The sequence below is a fragment of the Microtus oregoni genome, unplaced genomic scaffold, assembly GCF_018167655.1.
Source record: "Microtus oregoni isolate MIOR12 unplaced genomic scaffold, Mior012 000002F_ref0000024, whole genome shotgun sequence".
Classification (NCBI taxonomy): domain Eukaryota; kingdom Metazoa; phylum Chordata; class Mammalia; order Rodentia; family Cricetidae; genus Microtus; species Microtus oregoni.
The window spans coordinates 28081455-28100699 of record NW_024543061.1 but is presented as its reverse complement, the minus strand read 5'-3'; the positions used below and the strand labels follow the sequence as shown (position 1 = coordinate 28100699).

Sequence of the window (19245 nt, the reverse complement as noted above, 5' to 3'; positions counted from 1 at the left end):
TCAGGTCCAGGGGATCCAACATTGTCTTCTGAGGACACTGTGCACACATGGTACACAGGCACAAGCAGACAAACATACATACACATAAAATAGTAAGAATAAAATAAAATAAAAAGATGGTCATCAACAGTGGGCAACACTGTGTGCTCGCCCCTGGCTAGTTAAGCTCAGGAGTCTGGTCAAGGTCTGCTGACATACAGGGTGTGGATGGTTTAGCTGACACATACCCAAATGTCTGCCTTCGTAGTGATGATTTTGCCACTGTACAAGTTGACCATTTCTGGGGCTCGGTAGGAGAGCGTTGTATATCTACAATCAAGAGATCCATGGTTTGTTAAATATATCAATGTTATAATTAAAATCAAGGAGAAGCGATTTTTTTTCACATTACTAGAATCCAATTCTCTGGCAGCAATCTGCAGAAGAGCAAATTAAATATTAGCACAGATGAAAATGAAAGATTCTCCTTGGTACAATGTCATCACATTCTCTTACAGAAGACCTTCTACTCCTAGGACACTGGGGTACTGGGATGTTCAGATACAAATGCACTAAATAAAGTCCTAAAAGCAGCCCTTTTTTGGGTCTTCAAATGATAATTTTTTTTTCCCTGTAAGTTGCTGTAGTTTAATACTATGTTTTGATGATTAGTTTTTAAAATAGTAATTCCTTAACATGAGATACAGATGAAACATAAGTAGGGTATTCTGAAAGTAAGCCCTAGCTGGGGTGAGGATTTCATGAGTTCTTTTCTAGGGGAGGGTAATGTATGTAATGTGCATGTTTACATGTGTGCCTATGTGTGTGGAGAACAAGTTGATATTGAGTGTCTTCCTCCATTGCTTTCAACTTTATGTCTTGAGACTTGCTGATATGAGGCTAGCTATCCAGCTTGCTCCAGGAGTACCTGTCTCCACCTCATGAAAAAGGGCTGGGATTACAGACAGGCCATTGTGCCTACCAGGCTTTTCTATGAGTGCTAAGGATCCAAACTCCGGTCCTCACATTCGCATGGCAAACATTTTATATACTGTGTCATCGTTCCAGCACCATAATTATGGGTTCTTTGGGACAAAAACTACAATGTTCTTATCTTTGACTCGAAAAAACAGTAGTGTAGGTACTTGTCCTAAGTGAATATCTTGCTGTTGCTAAACACTCAACTATGCTGCTCTGGTATCTGGCCCCAGGAGGATTTCTTTGGACCAGAAGAGGTCACGCTTCAGGCATGGTCATGTGAGTGATACACAAATGGGACAGAGGCTCACCATCTGCAAGGACATGATGGACAGCTGATTTACTAGACGACATAGTGAGTGTATTGTACCTGGCAAAACCCAACATTGTGGGCATGAGGTTCGCAGTGGAATCAAAAACCTAAAGAGACTCCCATCAAGTTCCTCATTCAATAACAGTAGAGGTTTCTGTAGCTCTGTCTACCATAAATTCCACTAGAGCATGGTTGAGTTCTTCATGAAAAAGAAGGCAGCAATTTGAGTTCAGTAAAAAACCCACATCTGTCTGATTCAGAATGCCACAATTTCTCTTGGAAATATCATGGCACTTCAATGAGCACATATCACCATTTAGGCTTTAGTTTTCGAGACAAGGTCTTGCTATTTAGCCCATGCCAGCCTTGAACATACAATCTCTTGCCTTAGCTCCAGAGTTGCTGGGGATACGGGGATATACCACACCTTCCCCACCCTCTCCAACTACCACTCATCTTTTTATGTAAATTAAAATATGTGTGTATAATGACCACAGGAGCACTGAGAAAGGTTTAAGAGTCTTCTGTCAGTCCACGGGCCAGTTTTCCCTCCTCAGCCTTCAGACACAATCAAACAACCCAATAGTGAGCATCAGGGAAAAGGGTAACAGCCAGCATCATGCTCTTCTCACTCTGTGTCCTCCATAAGCGGAAAGAGAGAAAACTCCAGGAAAGGAGAAAAAGCTTACTTCTTAATTTCATCTTCTACAGCATTGACTCCCTCGGCCTGTGGGTTCTGGAATTTGTTGGTGGCACTTCCAAAGTCACACAAGACATAGTGGCCTCGGTCATGCAAGAGGATATTTTCAACCTGAAAAACATTCCCAAACCACCCAATCCAAGATGCCACTTAGTAATGGGAAAAGCTAGTTTCATAGTCACATAACACAATGTTTCATTTTAACAATCTTATTAGTGTGTATAGAGAAGTTATTTCTCACCATGTATCTTAACAGGACTCACCCCAACAGAAGCAAAAGACACAGAGAGGAAGAGGGTAAAATGCAGGCAGAGACAGACAGAGGGCACTGCACTTTTGGGAAAACCAGCTACAGCTGGTTACATCCCTCACCTCTGCAGTAACTATGAGCATACTTTCAACTCCTGCTCTACTTTCAGTTCAGCATGTTTGCCATGATCCCAGCCTCTTACCCAGCTATCAAATCATCATTTGCCTTTCAAACCCAAGTAACAAAGGCCACCTCCTTTTGGAAGCCTCCCCAGGACCCAACTCAGAAAAATACCATTTCCCCATTTTTCTTCGGTGTTTCATTCTCCATGCTATAAATTACTTCACTTAAGTGGGTACGATGTCTTTATTTAATCATTGGGTTAAAACCTTCAGAACTGATGCTTTCGTATTAGTTACTTCTCAAAGTGACAAAATGCCTAGTAATAAATGAGCAGTTTCTCTATTAGAATTTTATTTGAGGGTTTGGGGCTTTGTTTGTTTGTTTGAACTTTCAAACAAAGGAAGTCTTAAGGGACTAAGAGTTTTTAGCTTAGTGGAGCTTATAAGAACCAAGACCTACAGAAACCCTTATGCCAGTGAAAAGAACTCCAAAACAATGGGCACAAGTTGGAGAGATGGCTCAGTAGTTAAGAAAACTCACTACTCTTAAAGATGACCCAGGTTCAATTCCCAGCACAACTACGGTGCTCACAACTATCTAACTCCAGTTCCAGGGGATCCAGCGCCTTTTGCTGGCCTCAGTAGGCATCAAACATTCACATTGTGAACAGACATACAGACAATACACGCCAAACAAAAATTTTAATTCCAATTTTTGTTGTTGTTGTTTTAGTTTTAAAGTAAGAGGTTCTGTGTGTAGTCCTAGTTGCCCCGGAACTCTCTCTATAGACCAGGCCTGAAACTCACAGAGATCTGCCTGCCTCTGCCTTCCGAGTGCTGGGATTAAGAGAAAAAATACTGAGCACAACACTGTCAAGATGCACTGGCTAGCTCCTGTTGTGAGGAATGAGCTGACTGGCATGGGTGAAGACAGACCTAGCTACGCATGGCAACAAAATGGCAGACAAAACCCAAAAACCTTGCTCAGCCCTTAAGACTGTAGACTCTCTGGGCTTTTTCTTCAGCCCCCACAGATAGATCACCTTGGAAAAACAAAGGCAAGAAGATTATAAGCTCCTCAAAGATAAACATCTCTCAGTCACAGCTGGAATCTGGAATTTGCCCAACTCTGCTAGATTTTTGGTACAGACACTGTTGAATAGAATAAAAAGCAAAACAAAACAAATCACACTTAATAATCTGGCTGGGCACCCACACATTCAAGGTCTGCTCATTCTCCAGTCAAGACAGGAGCCAAACACCCAAGCCCCTACTGGGTCTTTAAAAATATCTGACTGAGTAGAAATCCTCTTGTTCCCTTTGTTATAAAATTTTCTCTTAATTCTTCTAAAACCTGAATTAAGTATAGTTTTAGTCTATATTTGCTAATTCTAATGATTTAAAATCTTTGCTGCAAGCTGACTGAAGATTGTTTCCTACTGAACTTCATATTTGGTGCTACCATGAAGAATTTTAATGTTGTTTTTAAGTTGTGTCCTTTTGACCTTCACCTGTAGAAAGTCTTTAAAAATCTGTTGTTCTGCTAGAGAGAATCAGAATGGTCGTGCTAGCAGCATTTCACCTGCAGTACTAACCTGGAGTTATGGAAAGGTGACACTGATGGCCATGAACCTACTAAGTAGATAGGTTCTCAGGATGAAGAATTCTTCACCATAGAATTACAAATTGTGAATGACTGTGATAGATTTGTTCCCCAGAGATTAAGGTTAAGGCAGACAAGTGTTTCTACTATTTCTATCTTAAAAAAAAAACAAAAACTCACCAATTTTATCTATTTACACAAAGAAACAGTCAAGCTATACTAAGCATAAACTCACTTGAAGAATTCAAAATAACAATGACAACAAAGTAACAATCGTAAATAACAGACATCATTTGATGAGCAGTAGCTACTGCCAGTATTACTTTACTCAGCACAATTTATGGATTATGATTCCCATAATGCAGCTGGACAAAGTGAGGCTCATGGTAATTCGGTCAGTACTGTAACATGGCTAGTAAGCAATAGAGCTTGAAGTGAGCCTAAGCCATGTAACTCTAGGAAAAGACATACAACTCCATTACTACCAGGGCAGGAAAGACAGAAGCAGATCACTCAAGACCCCACGACCACCTCCAGCTCTGAGCTGTGGTAGGGATTGTGAGGACATGTGAAGCTTATGGGCAGACTTTCTTAACTCTTTATATTCAGAATTACCTAGAATGGAACTCAAGTCAACAAGAAGTCAGCCATCATTCCTAGCTGATGTTCAGGGTTGCCTTCACTTTCTTCGTTTTGTCTAATCTGACCTTTACTCCACTGCTCGCTCTCCATTAGCCAAGTCTCAGCAATTCATGAAAACTTCAATGGTAAAACCTTCCTTCACTACTCTAAAACATATGTACAATTTTCTACCCAAAGGAGGGGTTGGAAAGGCCTTCAGGCCAACCTAATCAAGCCCACAGGTTACTTATTCTGCAGTCTACATGCTGCAGTTTGGACATAAAATGTCCATCAGAAGATTCCCTGGTTCACAGCTAGCACACCCAATCACTTACATGTGACTGGATCATGAAAGCATTGATTTCATTAATGAACTGATCCACACATGAGTTCACAGCTAAAATGGGCTCTTAGGAAGTGGATTACTACATATGTACCCTTAAAGGTTCTGTCTAGCTCCCAGTCCTTTCTGGTTTCATTCTGCTTCCAAAGTATGTACCCACCATGCTATTCCACCTTGCCTCAGGCTCAAAGCAATGGATGAGAAGACCCTAGACAGAAAACTCCTAACTATAAACCAAAATATTTTTCTTTGTTTTTCTTAGGTACTTTGTCACAGCAATGAAATCTGGCTAACACAATGAAATCTGGCTACTTCTTCTCCAATAGAAGAGTTGAGCAATTCAATGAGACTATATTACTAGCATGCCCAAATCATTTCTATCTGCCTTTCTGCTGGTAAAGTTTGCCAATGTTTGATCTGGAGGATGACTCAGAATTCTTCTACGGATTTGGAGCTGACTACTGACATATTTATGTTTTCCTTGGGTCAGAAGGTGTATTAGTCTATGAATCCCTCACAGATCCCATTTCAGTGCAGTACTTCAGCAGACATTCTTAAACTCTGTGAAATCATTTGCTCAGCCTCACACACTTTACAGGACCTATGTGAAATCATGCTCCTCCTAGTTTATGTCTCCCTTTCCAAGTCAGATTCTGTACTTGTCATATGGAATGAACATCTATCTAGAAAACTGCACAGTTAATTCATAACAAATAGCATGCTAATTACAGCATCAAAAATCACTACTTGGGAATGGGGAATTAAGCAGACAAAGCAGAGTAAGATGAGGCACACTGCTGGCCTGAAAAGAATGGCACTGTGTGTTCCAGCTACTTTGCCCACTTGAAGGAAGGGTCAGAAACTATGGAGGTAAAATTGATTGTGGCACAACTGCATTCTCTGTCCCTTCTCACAGTGTCCTGTGAAAACTGCCTGGGCCAGCCTAACCACTGTTGGTTACTCTCCGTCATCACTACCACCACAGCACTCAACAACGACACTGGACTCAGGGTGGAAGACTTCAAGAGTATTTTTGATGTTTGATCTTAGTTAAATCTGCAAATCTCTTTTGGCTTGTTTCTTATCTGCAAAGTGGGGCTGATAACATTTCTGTCACTGTTTCAAGTAAGGGAATATATTTCAAAATAAACTGTAAGTTCCCTGACAAATATAAGATATTACTTCCATTCACATGTGAAAGAAACATGTTTGAATGCCTACAATATGTCAAGTACTCTTCTGGGTCCAGGGATACAGATGTAGAAAAACAAAATCCAATCTCTTCTGGAGCTCAAAGTCCAAGTGAGAATAAGAAAATATTTATAGCTGTCTGGTATTAAAAGTACTATGAAAAAAATCCCTGCTGATTAAATATAGGTAAACTGAAAAGGAATGCCACTTCAAATGAAAATCCTGGAAGGCCTCTCAAACAAGGAGATCAGAATGAGAAGCTACAGTCATGGGCCATTTAGGAACAGAACATTCTGAGCAAGAAGCTGCAGCAAGGCCTGGAGATGGGCATGCACCTGAGGGGTTTGATGCACACGAAGAACAAGGTCATGCGACTGGGCCTGCACAATGCTAAATCTGCAATGTGAGACAGGGGTATTAGAGAGCAGTGCTGTCACTTCTGGGGAGATGAGATGTGTGTGGCGTTGGAAGAGGTAACAGATTTAAGAGGCAAACTAGGCACAGGAATAAAGAATTGAGGCCGGAAAGACATTGTTCCCAATACTGGACTCAGTACCATATGCCAGACACTTTTACTTACAGTAGCCACATAATCTTTACTAAGCTTTGCTGCCCCACTTAAGAGATGGAAAAAGATAAACCAGTCAAGTACTCAATTTTCCTGAGGTCAGGCTGGTTGTGTAGGATTTAACAACAGGCTACCTGGTTCAGAGACCATCCTCAGCCACCAGGCTGATATGTAGCATGAAGTTAATGAGCATGGACACTTCAGGCTGGTAAGAGAGAAGGAAGGGAGCCGAGTACAGACAAAGAGACTGAGGAAGACTACTTAGTAGGCTTTTGGGATTTTTTTACTTTAGGAGCTCAAGAATACAACCATTTTAGGATAGGCAGCTTTGCAGAGAGAAAAAATAAAAGAAAGCAGACAATGAGGGCAGGACGTGGAAAGAGGAATAGGTCCGAGCAAGGGCAAATGGCAATGGGAAAGAGTAGGGGAAGGTAACAAGCCAAAAGAGATTAGCAGGGAGAGAACCGACTAGCATTTACACACACACTCTGAACAGCCACTTGCTTGGAGAAAGCCCCGAGGACTCAAGCCTGTGACTGGTTGCCATTTATATTGGTCACCTTTGTATCTGAAGGGAGAGAAGATTTATTTGGGTTCACTACTTTAATTCATCCAGAGGGGAAGGCATGGTAGCACACATCACATCACAGTGGACTAACCAGGACACAGAGAGCAGTTAAAACCAGGCCCAGGCTATACCTGCTAAAAGGCCCACTCCTAGGGATCCACTTCTTACAGCCAAGTCCAACCTCCTAAAGGCCCTACCAGCTGGGGAAAAGGCATTCAGAACACGAGCCTGTGGGTGACACTTCACATCCAAATCGTAACACCACTGGTGTTCAACACTTCAGGTTTTTGAAAGTTCCAGTCCGCAGACCTTGTTTCCCAGCCTAACAGCCTTACTAAAACCGTCACTCAATTCTGCGCAGAGCCTTTGCTAAGGGGCCTAGAAAGTTACCTCTCACTGGCCTCTCTTTGCCTCACTATTACTCCAAACAGCTTGGCACTGAGGCATTTCAGAGAATTTAATGCCTCTGAGAAATGTGGAGGGTTAGAAGAAAACATCTTCAAACCTGTGTTTTTAAACACAGTCTCTTTTGAGGCAAAAAAAAAAAAAAAAGACAGCTGTGGGTTTTCAATCTTAATATATTTGTTCATCTTGAACTCTTTCTTGAACTTTCTTGAGTGCACAGACAACTAGCACAAATTAACACAACAAAACAAATTTTTAAAAAATTAAAAAAAAAAACAACCTCTATCTCTATTCTGATCTGATGACTTAATTAGCTGGGGGGGGGCAGCAGTCATGGTTTCTCTTGTAAGGATTCTGCACTGGCAAACAGTAAGGCTGCAAATAGATGATCTTCCCAGATTTGACCCCATGGTTTGCAATGATGACCCTTATCTTTTTCCAAAGAAATGAAAATTACAACTGAGAGGAAGTAATTGAAGCATTACAATAACATCTGAAGAGAACTGTTCCATAGCACAGTACTTCCATTGTGATTATTATCAGGACATAAACAGCCTAAGGACTAGGAACACTTTGAGTTTATATCTGTGTGGAAGTGGAAAGAGAGGCCACACTTGTGCTAGGCAGGGCAACAGGACTTTCCTCAGTTCTGCCAGTGAATAAGTGACCCCACCCAGGCTAGCCCAGGCTCACACAGTGCAACATAGGCACTGCTATCTACATTTTAGAGAAGACAGAACCACAGCTCAGAGAGGCCAAATGATCTGAGGAACAAGCTAAGGAGCTTGAGCAAGGGCTAGAGAGCACATGCTACCTCAGAAGTCTAGGAAGAGAGGGCACTGAAGGCATTAAATGCTGCAGATAGAGGCAGACTAAGACAAATACTAAAAAGTATCCTTGCATTTGGCAATATCAAGCAATTTTCCTATGTTCTTACAGTTCTGTTGCCATCACCACATGGTGGTATAGAGGCAGAGGGTAATATGAAATCTCACACAAAGAGCTGGATTTAAATTCTGACACACTTCCTATTTATAAGAATTTGAGCAAGACACACAGTCTCTCTGCTACTTAGTTTCCTTACCTGTAAAATGTAATGGAGAAGGTCTAAGAAAACAGCATGCATCAAGTTCAGTAGAATATTTAGCACACAATTAATGCTCAAAAAATGCTAAGCTAAAACCTAATCAAAAGCCAATTCCATTGTGAAAAAGCTATCATGTGACTTCACTATGAAAGACACAGGACAATGTGATAGTAATCAGGACCGATTATTAAAAATAATTAATGGATTTTTCAAACTATGAAAGAGGGCTGGGAACATAATTCAGTGATATAGCACTTGTCTAGCATGTGTATGGCTCTGAGTTTAATCCTTAGTAATAATAACAATAACTCTGTGTATCTCTGTGTGTGTGTTTGCATGCAATAAAAATAAGCGCTATTATTTATAAGCTACTTAAATTAACACATTATGCCTAAATAAAACCAAAAACATGAGTTCGGGCATTTGAAATTTTAAAAATTCTGGAGGTTAGTTAGCAAAGTTGGTACCTGTATTGTCCTTTTTCTTTGTATTTTCTCTCCCTGACTTCAATGTGAGGCCAGAATTAGAAACTATGTCTTACATACCCCTCAATATGCCTTTCCTCCCCCTCAATACATGCTCCATCCCTGGGACAGACAGAAACAAAAACATATTCAGTAAAAACCCACTCCTCAAGAAGTCAGTCTGTTACCTTCAGGTCCCGGTGGATAATAGGAGTTTTGCACTGATGTAGGCGGGCAACAGCCTCACAGGTGTCACAGAATATCTGCAGGACTTCATTCTCTGTAAAGCCTGTTTGTAGACGCTGGTTCATCAGGTTTACCACCTGTCCTCCTAAGACAGGTACAGAGCAAGGGAAAGGGTATTAACAAGCAGACTCATCACTTGGATCAAGACACTGGCAGATGTCCAGACAGAAGTGGACTATGGGCCAAGCCAGCACTAAACCCAAGGGGTCTCAAGTCTCTGCTTGAGATTTGTTTTCTTACAACCCAATGTCTCCTTTGGTGCCTCAAAACCAGATTATTTTATTAAGCACACAGTTGTGAGCAACCCTCATTGTATCCTCAAGATTAGAAGCCTAACTGACATAGTCAGTTATTGCTGCCTGGTAGTCATATCTCCATGGTGTAGGAGACGAGGCCACAGCCTCTGTCATGTCTTTCAGGAAAAAATAAGACAGCACAACAGACCCAGGGAGCAGGAAAAAGATGGGTCTGTTTCCACTTTGAAGTCTTTAACTCTTGGGGAATTTTGTTTCTCTGGGAACAAAACACTGGTTACCAATATTAAACTAAATTATCTAGACCTGAGTCCTACTGCCTGGCATCTATAAAAGGTCCTAGGCAAAAAAAAGGGGGAATAAATTGTCAATTTCAAATTTGGTGATATTTTACAAAATCAGATCAACAAATCAGTCAACAAATGCCAAAATTAATGGTTAATGTCACATTTATAGGATCAGAATAAATTTATGGGAAATAGCTTTAAAGTCAGAAAATATTAGTAGCACTAAAGACAATTACAAAACAGGGTATCAAACAGTAAGGCAATGATCCAAACCTATAATATCAGCTACTCAGGCCAAAAGAGCCAAATTTCCAAACAACGGGTGCATAGGATGCCATCAACTCAACACATTCGTGCTAAAGTCTGGATTTCTCAAGACAAATGCATGAAATTCCAAGCTTCCATCTATTTGAAGTTGGAAGTAGCAGCATCTGAATGTAGTTTTACCAGGTATTACAGCCCCAGAGCAATAAGAGAGTCACCTATTCACAGACAAATGGGATTCTTTCAGTCGATCACAGGAGCGCAGTGCTGTGAGTGGAGAAGGGGTAAAGAAGCTGCAATTTCTACAAGCTCCATACACCTTCTATTATATGCCTTCACTGTTTGTTAAACCCTCATAAAGAACCCATTCTTTCTCATTTTCATGTAGTCTCATTTATATACACAACCAAACCTTACTACACTTAATGGAGACAGGGTCTGGAATTACCTATTGCTTTCATTCTTTGTACCATAACCCTTGTAGTCATGAAAATAATCAAGCGCATCAATGGATCGCATAGCTTTCCCATCTGTGAAACCAGAGCATTATCTTCAGGGTGCAATGGACAGCAAGTGAAATGACCCATGTCCTTGGCCATGAAAGTGTCAGAAACAAGAGCTTCAGTAGGGTCAACACACACCTCTGCAGAAGTCCATGAGAATGAGAACTTCCCATACGTCGCCACTGCTTACATTGTTGATACTAGAATCAATGTAGCCCACAATGTTCTTGTGCCCTGAGAGGTCCCTCTGTGAACAAGAATGGAGAAGTACATTGTCAGTTATAGACACAGCAGGGGCAGAATTAGCCAGCTGATTCCATTAGCACAGACAATTTAAATATATAGAGACAACACTAACAATGTGGAAAGGGGAGATTGATAGTCAAGAACAAGTTTCCGGTGGTCTTTGAGAAGCCCAGGCAGATGTCCAATAGCAATTCCACTGTCCTGCTGAACCATAACACTCTCCAAAGCTGAGGGACATAAAACATCCACTTGTACAATGAAGTAGTGCTCCACCTAAACCAGAAGCAAGGACTCCAATACCATCCAGAAATACTGCAAAGGACGAAAACCACAACAACTACTCAAACGCATAAAATTTTAATACAGTGGAAAAAAGAAATTTGTATTTCTCCTGTTTATAGGAACAAAAGTAAATTCGGCTTAAATTTTTTTTATTTTCTTCTCTTTTTGTGTGTGTGTAGGAGGACTGAGGATGGAGAAAGATTTACTACCTGCGGCATTTAACAGAATTCTTTCCAAAGCAGTTTCTTCCCTGAACAAAGGAATAACGAGGGCTTCAGCTGGGTAGCCTGCACAAATTCAAAAAGGAAAGCACATTTCTGAACACGCTCCAACTTGACTTTTAACAGGAAATATATGAAAAGAAAAACTGCCTTGCATGATTGGAAAAAACTACAATAGAATCTAGACCAGACCCAGCAATATGCTCATAATTAAGCTTTCCAGATGGCCAGCTGGGAGAGAAGATGCAGCATCAGCTGAACTGCCTATCAGCTCTCAGTGCTGTTGCTTATGGGTTTTCATGCCTCCAACAGGTACATACTGAGCACCACCAGGCACTTGAAATCACCTCATACCTTGGGCTACAGAGCACATATCTATGGAGATGATGCTAAAGCACTTGGTCCATGCTGCAGATATTTATGAGGATGATGCTGAAACCCAAGGTCATTTAAAACTAAGTTGGGCCAGCAGTGGTGACTCACACTTTAATCCCAGCACTCTGTAGGTAGAGGCAGGCGAATCTGTGAGTTCAAGGCCAGCCTGATCTACAGAGCTTGTTCCAGATCAGCCAGGGCTATACAGGAAAACCCTGTCTTGAAGAGAAAAAGAAAAAACTAAGGTGGGGGAAAGAAAACATGAGTAAACTGTGATTTTATACAAGTGCAAAGCAAAATTAGGATTTGTAAATAAATTGTAATATATTATTTCACTTTTGTTTCAAAGGCTTAGCAAAAGGTACAGAAAACACATGGTTCTATGAGTCTGTGTGTTTGACTCAAGCTTAGGTTCTGGAGTGGTCCAGTAGAACAGTGGAATTGCTCCTGCAGATCTGGTTGGGCTTCTCAGAGTCCATGGGAAAGTCCATGGAGTCCATGTGGACTCCAGTTGTTGGGGATTTCCCCTGAAGATGCCCTCTCCAGACCCTGCCAAAACATAGCTTACAGCAGTTCCACCCCCACAGAGTGTTTAAGGTTTGGCCCACAGACTTCCTGTAGTGGTCTCCCCTTGTGGTCTCTTCCCCTGTTCCACCTCCCAAGACTACCCGGAGTTGCTTTTCTCATTAAACCTGGACTTTTAATTTGGTTTAATCTGATTTATTGCATTGGCAGAGAGACTTAGTATCGGGGTCCAGAAACCTTTCACCAAACTCAAAATGACAAAGTTAGCACAGGAAGAACCCTCAAGGCATTCGGTAAAAACTTAAATCCTCAGCATCAATAGTAACGCTCACTCCACTTTCTGAGTAGTGGATTAGAAAGCACTGCCGACAGACAGAACAGCAGACCCCACGAAAAACAGACAATGGTAAGAACGTGTCCAAAGAAAATTTCTGGAGACCAATGTGAGAATTTGGGGAAAGAGATGGGATGGGATGAGAATAGATTGAGTTGAGCACTGTGTGTGAATTACTCTCTCAGAACATCTGTGTTTAAAGAAGGGGCTGCCTCAGAGGAAGAATTACCAAGAATTGTGAAAAGCACATTGGAGAATGAAAGCTGTAAGACACATAAGACACAGAGTGCTGGAGGACCACCCTACAGGTCAGAAGGATGGGGTTAGGATTACTGTTAGTAGGCGGATCACAGAGTGATTTATTTTCCTGCAAAGCGGGGCAGGGCAAAGGCAGCTGCTACACAAGAATGAAGAATAGGGGAATTCAAGTGGGTTCAGAACTATGGCTTTGCTTTTGGCATAAAACAAAGATATCTTCAAAATAGGACAAGAAAAAACTTGGTGAGGCAAAAGCCTCAGTGTACCTGCCTCTGGTCACAGACCAGAGAGATCACAGAGGCCAAAAACACTCTCCAGAGCTCAAGCTTTGTAACACAGAAGGCATTCAGACCGTAACCTTCCCTCTACTTTTCAATCTTATCATGGACCTTTCTAGAACTCATTTCTATTTACATAATCCAAAAAGTAGGAAGAACTGCAGAGAAACTTCTTTTCTAAAATTATGTGTATGTGTATATGTCTACATGTGATGTGTACATGTGAGCACGCATGCCTGAGGGGCCAGAAGACCCTCTCTCTCAATATACTGGAGCTTCTTAAAGATGAAGGAAGGCCATTCTAATAGCTGGGGTAAGGTTTTTACTTTGTTTGGAAAGGGGTGCTTGGTGTGGTGTCGTTTTATTCTTCCTTTCACCTCTTCATAACCCCACATCTCTTTTCTAACTCTCTGGGCAAACAAGCACATCTCTAGATAGCAGTAAAAGAAACTGTGGGCTGGCCCTTGGTTCTAGTGGAGATCTTGTTGAGCTTCTGCTACCTAAGAAGTCCAAAATACTTTCTGTGCCCTACACCAACATTTATTCTGCCCTTCCACACTGTTTACTTTTTCCTGTCACCTTGACACGAACTAGAGTTACCCAACTGAAACTAGAGAAACCTCAACTGAAGAACTGCTTCCAGCAGGTTGAACTGTGGGCACAGGCCACAGTAGGCAGCACCCTCCTAGACAGACAGGCCTAAGCTGCGTAAGAAAGCTAGCTGAATGTTAGCGTGGGGCAAACCATTAAGCAGCAGTCCTCCATGGTCTCTGCTTCAATTCCTACCTCCAGGTTCCTGCTCTGATTTCCTCTCTATGTACTGTGATCTGAAAGTGTAAAATGAAGTAAATCCTTTATCCCTCAAGCTGCTTTTGGTCAGTGTTCAAGCAGAATAAAGAAAACCAAACTAGGACACGTTTTTACTCAGTCTTGCACTTACTGAATAGACCCTTAAAAATGTCAGCTACAGTCCTACTCCGTAGCACTGCACCTCAGACTTTAATAGGACAACAGATCACCGAGGAATCACACTGTAAAGCAGACTCTGACCTGATAGCCCTGGGCAGGACCAGTGAGCAGCCACTGCTCTGCTCAGTGGCATGTACCTTAGCAAGGTCCTATAGTAGTGCTCCAAGTGCAGTCAGCCCACAGACATTGGCTGCTCAGTAGACTGCTGCCAGTCCACAAGGAAATAAAGAGCAAGTTCAATCAATCAACAAGCCGGCTTCCACCCTAATGAGCTTTAACCTTTGAAGGAGCAGGTCATCGATGCACTTTCTGGCACAAGACCCCTTTGGCAGTAACTGTACATTTACATCAACTACTTCTTTTTTTTAAAAAAAATATTTGTTTATTTATTATTTATACAATACTCTGTCTGTGTGTATGCCTGCAAGTCAGAAGAGGGCACCAGACCTCATTACAGATGGTTGTGAGCCACCATGTGGTTGCCGGGAATTGAACTCAGGACCTTTGGAAGAGCAGGCAATGCTCTTAACCACTGAGCCATCTCTCCAGCCCCCCATCAACTACTTCTTACATGGAGCCAAGACAACTCAACCAAGTAAGAATGGTCTCTTCAAATGCTAGTATTGGTACATTCTCATTCTTTGACATAACTTTTGAGACCGCTTTAGCTGCCTCTACATTTATAGCTGTATTGCTTTGTTGTGGTGGTGTTTGTTGTTTTGAACAGGGATGGCCCCAGGAGATGAAGTACAGCAGGTCTGGTCTGACTCATCAGGAAACAAGCACTGCCATCCTCTGCAATGCCATCAACTGAGCTGAAAACTACATTCTTTCTTTCGGCAGCCACACCATTGTACATACGCATTCATAGTGCGCTAACTGACCTCTGAAATACCTAAGTCTTTTTCTACTCACTCTACTTCTAATCTTTGCCTTCACTGAACCATGCTGGTAAAGCTGGTTAAGATGAACTAAAAGTCCACATATATGTCCTCACTCTTACCCCTAGTGTTAGTCAATCCATTGTTTCAGCTGTAAAAATTGTTCAGTCATCCAAGGCAGCTGTTATACCTTCTGATGGAAACAAAACTGACAAACATGTCTTCTGTTACTTTAAATAAGTTACTTGTTAAATATAAAATAACATCAAATTATTGGTAAGAAAAGCTCCAGTACCACATTTATCTAGAGGACTCTTACAAAGGGACTGACGGCCGGGCGATGGTGGCGCACGCCTTTAATCCCAGCACTCGGGAGGCAGAGGCAGGCGGATCTCTGTGAGTTCGAGACCAGCCTGGTCTACAGAGCTAGTTCCAGGGTAGGCTCCAAAGCCACAGAGAAACCCTGTCTCGAAAAAGCAAAAAAAAAAAAAAAAAAGGGGACTGACGTCATTTTCAGCCACATTTATCAAGAGAACTCTTACAAAGGGACTAATGTCACTTTCATCTACATTAAGGTATTTTAGGACAGCCAACTTAACTTGCTTTTTCTTCTTGGGAGTGGTGTAAAATGACATCATCCATAACACCATGAAGTCTCAAAGATGAAGGGCATTGTAGTCGGACAAAATGGATGCACCTTCCAGCTGCTTTTGCTGATCAGGAGGAATTCTTTCCCCTAGAGTTCCCCTACATAAAAGTTAACATCTTGACGGAGGTTCGACCACATATGACAAGTCATGTTGGCTTTTAAAAATGTATAAAATACTAAAGTCAACTTTATATTTAGCAACAAAGGACTGAATGCCTTCATATTAAGACTGGGAACAAACCAAGGGTAAATGTGTCATTCAATGTAATATTACAAGTTGCAGCCATTGCAATAACACTACAAAGAGGAAGAAAAGTACAGACAAGAAAAAAAAGCCATCTCTCATTGCAATTTTGGTGAACTGACAGAATATATTATAAAAATGAACTGTATTTCTAAATACTAACAGTAAACCTGTGGATTTAAAAACAAAATCTAAAATATAATATCAGAGGCTGTAATTTGGAGGTGTAACATGCAGGCTAAGGCCTAGAACTAGAGAAGAAAATATACAAAATTATTTAAAATCACTAAAAATAAATTTAAAATCTTTGCCATAAGTCGAAGAGCATTTACAAGCTTGTGTACGAGAAGTACATAAGTGGTAGTTAAAGACAGCATAGATGCAAGTGAATGGGAATGCAGACTATGTTCACTAATTGGAAGATCACAAACAGAAAAGATGTCAGTTCTCCCAAAACAGAAATGCAGGTTTAATGTATTTCCTATAAAAAAATTCCAGATTATTCCAAAATGCAAATGAAAGGTGATGTGTTGTGGTTTGAATGTGAACTGTCCCCAACAAGCTTACCTGTCAGTTCCCAGCTGGTGGTGCTGGTTCTGTAAGGTTCTGCTAGAGAATGCAGGTCCCTAGGGATGGGCCTGAGTATTTATGAACTGGCCCTACTACCTGTCATTCTTTGCTTCCTGCCTTCAAACACAACATGGCTAACTGCCACCATGCTTTCCCTTCTATGATGACTGTAACCGTTCTCAAACCATGAGTCAAATCCTTCCTTAAGTTGCTTTTATTAGGCATTTTGTCACATTGATGAGAAAAGAAACTAATACACTATGTGGATTTGAGTATTTTAAAACATTCTGAGGAAAATATGAGGGAATCTTGTTTGATACTTGGGTGTGGTAGCATACACCTATAATACCAGGACTGGGTGGATAGAGGTAGAAGGATCAGAAGTTCAATGCTAGCTTTGGTTACAAAGCTTAAAACAACCCAAAGCTATAAGACTCTGTCTCAAAAAAAAAAAAAAAAAAGAAAGAAAGAAAGAAAGAAAGAAAGAGAAAAAGATTTACTATCTACATACAGAAACAAGATTATTAGGATACTGGTGGAGAGATAAGCATACAGTTGATAAGAAGACAGACAGAGAAAGTTCTAGTAATGGGCCCTACAATTTAAGTTTCTATGGGTGGGGATCATCAGAAGTACAGGTGGAGTGGATAACAAACTCAGGACCTTGTATACAGACAAGCATGCTACGACTAAGCTAGCTACAACTCCAGTTCCAGTGACATTTCACAACCAGCAGAGCAGAGAATGCCTTTTCAGAAGGCATGCTAAAACAATTTGTTATCCATAAGCAAAAAGCAGAATGTCAACAAAAGTCTCACAGCTTATATAATGGTTCATGGACTTTAAATGTAACATGAAAAACTATAAAATTTTAGAGAACAAAATAGGTGAAAGTCTTCGGAATTGAAGGCTAAACAAAAACTTCTTCGATTTGACCCCAAAAGCCTCTTATGGATTCATAAGAGGAAGCTGTTGGGTGACCGACCACCTCCGCAGAAGGAGGGGTGAAACAGAAGGAGGGGTGGGAGGCTGAGAGAAGTGAGGCCAAAGAGAAGGAGCCTAGGGAATTCTCTAAGAACAAGCAGGCTCCAGAGAAGAACAGGTAGGAACCCATCACTAGCTTGGGGCCCACCCAGTCAGGGAGGCAGGACAACTCTTGAGAGAGTTACAGCAGACAAACAGCTACATCTGCACAGTTAAAACACAGCTTGCATAATGAAGGGAAGTCCAGGGTGACACTGCTGAAATCCACACAGAACACTGAGAACAAGGGAGGAACAGACACAAGTCCTGGTGAGAACGGCTGTGTGGGGAAGTGGCAGTGCTTGCTGCCCAGCAGCAGATTCAGTAGCAGCAGCTCCCTCCCACAACAACCACAGCCAACCCACTGCCCAAACTGACTAGTTAGTATTCCAGTGAATTCAGGATAAGAGCAAAGCTAACACTTGGAGGCGGGCTGTACTGCAGGATGAAAAGAGCTAAATCCTTATTTCCCTTGGGAACAATGCCTGAAATGCAGTAAAAATCAAGATCTAGCACGACTGGGAAGTACATTCAAAGAAGCAAGTACCATAATGACCTCTAGGACCCTGAGATGGAACAGGAGAATTGTGTGGAACTGTGTGACGTTTTTTTGTTAGCTGGCTGACTTAACTTTGAAAAAAATACAAATTCAATTAAAAACAAAAACAACTGTCATAGTTAATGCATTCCTGGTCCAAAACTGATCCTATACAACTAAATCCTAATCGGATCTATTGTCAATGTTCAGGCCTGTGCTTCTTGGTTTCTCTACTAGCACCAAGTTAGCCCTCATGTTCTGAGTGAGTGGGAGAAAATGAAAGAATGGGATTGCTTTTCTAACATAAGTAAAAATGGGAAGGGCATTCTGGGCAGAAGAAATGAAATATGGACAGCTTAGAAAGCATGGAGCAAGCAAGGGGGAGGGATGGAAGGGGAGCTGAAGGAGGAGGAGGGGTAGAGACATGAGAAATATCCAGGAAATGTAGGAGACAGGGCAAGCAGAGTATCTTAGGCCCACTGTAGACAGATCCATGTGGTCTGGAGTCTTGGGGTTGGCTGGTTGGCTTCACAGGATTAGGTCATTCTTAATACTTTCAGTTTAGACTCTCGCCACGCCTAACTTAATTTTACTCTTTTCCAAGGCATCACCTCTAGGTGAACATCTGGATCTACCTCTGCAACCACACAGACATGCATTTCACTCTTTTATTGAACTGTTTTCTGCATGTTAAGAAACTATTGAGTTTCTGATTTTAAATAACTCTCAATGTGTTGGCTGAACTGCCTAAAATGTTAACAGGTAAAGCAATATAATTAGTATAAACAAAACCGTGGAAATACCAAAAACAATAATGTACATATTTAAAGGTTTTTATTATGTATAATGTCAAAGATAGCAACTAACAAGCTTTCAAAGTTGTAACTTTGCTCTGATTATCAAACCCCGGTCAATCTTTGTTTTAAATCCAGTTACTGTTTTCACCATATCATCATAAACACATCGGTATATATTTCTGATACAGACTCTTTACTAATGATAGAAAATAAAGTCTATACAATTTAGTATGTTCTTTAAAGATGTGCATTATTTTTAATCATGTGTATCTGTGTGCAAGTGCATGCAGGTGCTCTGAGAGGTCAGAG

The 19245-nt window shown here is 41.2% G+C and overlaps 1 protein-coding gene across 3 annotated transcripts in view; it reads right to left on the bottom strand.

Moving 5' to 3' along the window:
• Nucleotides 1–19245, bottom strand: part of Aak1 (AP2 associated kinase 1) — a 156353-nt gene that overhangs the window by 60728 nt on the left and 76380 nt on the right. For all 3 annotated transcript variants that reach the window (XM_041633336.1, XM_041633355.1, XM_041633345.1), the window contains exons 4-7: nt 10885–10993; nt 9381–9523; nt 1960–2081; nt 228–309 (exon numbers count right to left, since the gene is read on the bottom strand). In XM_041633336.1, coding sequence (XP_041489270.1) covers nt 228–309; nt 1960–2081; nt 9381–9523; nt 10885–10993 — 456 coding nt within the window. The remainder of the gene's footprint in view (nt 1–227; nt 310–1959; nt 2082–9380; nt 9524–10884; nt 10994–19245) is intronic.